Source organism: Pterocles gutturalis, unplaced genomic scaffold (assembly GCF_000699245.1).
Source record: "Pterocles gutturalis isolate BGI_N339 unplaced genomic scaffold, ASM69924v1 scaffold3514, whole genome shotgun sequence".
NCBI classification, from domain to species: Eukaryota; Metazoa; Chordata; class Aves; order Pterocliformes; family Pteroclidae; genus Pterocles; species Pterocles gutturalis.
The window spans coordinates 2,296-3,803 of record NW_010130326.1 but is presented as its reverse complement, the minus strand read 5'-3'; the positions used below and the strand labels follow the sequence as shown (position 1 = coordinate 3,803).

Sequence of the window (1,508 nt, the reverse complement as noted above, 5' to 3'; positions counted from 1 at the left end):
CAGCCCCAGGCGCCTGGCGAGCTGCTGGAACTCTTCCTGCTGGTCCGTGCTCACGTTCAGGTTTCGGGCTGCAGAAGGAGATTTTGAGGCATTAAATACGGACCGGTGGCTGTGTCCCTGCCCTGGCTGCCTCCTTCCCGCGCCCCCACCACCGCCTGCTGCCCAGAGGGTCTCTGCTGGGGTCTCCAACCTCGGGCGTGGCTTTTTTTACCCCTTTTTCCATTCAGCTCCGGTCCTGTCTGCTTTAAGGGGTTGCAGGATGCTGTTGGACACTTCTGGGGTGTTGGGAGGGACCCAGAGGGACCAAGGCTGAGTGTGGAGGTGGTTTTCTGTTTCTATTCTATTCTATTTTCAAATTCTCTTAAGCAACTGCTTTGCCGCTTGGGAGGGCCACGGGGAGCCTGATCAAGGTGTAAAGTGCTGGTTATGGGGTTGTGGGTAGATGTGATCAGCTCTGCCTGTGCCGCTACTGCAGAGCCACGTGCTCTGCCCTGGGAGGCAAATACTGAAAAATCATGGTTGGCTTGAAAATATTGAGATTTTTATGATGATATCGGTGCCGAATTGTATTTGCTTGCTGTTCTTGGAATATTTATGGTGTAAGCGGGTTCTGCCTTTAACTTGCTCTTTGTGCTCTCCCAAGAGATTTGGGTTTTAATGGGATTTGTAAAGGCTCCAGTGACCCCTGGAGCGGCAATCTTGGGTAAATCACTGACTGTTGGCGAAACCAAGCGGCTGCGTTGGCTGTAGCTGGGAATTCAATGGGCGTGTTTTGGTGTCACACGCTAGCTTTACATTACTTTAGGATGGAGTTTGCATACCATAAAGATACAGTCCCACGTACGTCCTGTCCCTCTGTAGTTGGTACTGGATGAGTAAAACGTCCTCAGAGCTGAGGTTCATCAGCATCCCCAGGGTTTGATGGGTCTTGGCTTCGAGAGAACAGGATCAGGGTTGGGAACAGTTGTGATATTCGGTTATCCAGCGCTGCAGCAGTGATAAACCCCAGCCTGGGTGGGGGCAATGGCCGTAGCCCTGGGATCTTGTTGCTTGGCTCTGGGTTTATTTGAATCATACTTAAACGTGGGCTGAGGTGTGAAGGAGCCAAAGCCACCCAGCTCCCGTCCTGCCAGTGCGATGTGCTGCACGACACGGGGTGCCAGCGGGTCTGCCCGACCCCAGTGCCCAACCTTGCAGCCTGGGGGGGTGTAAAAATGGGGAGAAACTGTCCCCTGCCCGCGGCAGTGCTGCTGTGGCTGGGTCAGTGCAAACCGTGGCTCTGGGGTTTGCAGTTCCCACCCCAAAGGGCTCACCCCCTGTCCTCAGCGAGGAGGAAACAATTCCCCAGCTGGAACCTGCCCCAAATGCTCCCCTTCTTCCCCTCCCCCCTGTTTGGAGTCCACCGAGATTTCAAGTGGACAAAGCAGCTGGGAATAAAATGTGTCAGATGATGTAAAGCATCGACACGGGCCCTTTGCGTGTCTCAGCTCGTCCGAAAACCAGTCTGG

The 1,508-nt window shown here is 54.2% G+C and overlaps 1 protein-coding gene across 1 annotated transcript in view; it reads right to left on the bottom strand.

Moving 5' to 3' along the window:
* The window catches only part of LOC104466658, a gene marked incomplete at its 5' end in the record, with an annotated part of 5,724 nt that overhangs the window by 1,925 nt on the left and 2,291 nt on the right, over positions 1-1,508 (bottom strand). The window contains 2 exons of the mRNA XM_010080171.1: positions 14-68; positions 822-932. Coding sequence (XP_010078473.1) covers positions 14-68; positions 822-932 — 166 coding nt within the window. The remainder of the gene's footprint in view (positions 1-13; positions 69-821; positions 933-1,508) is intronic.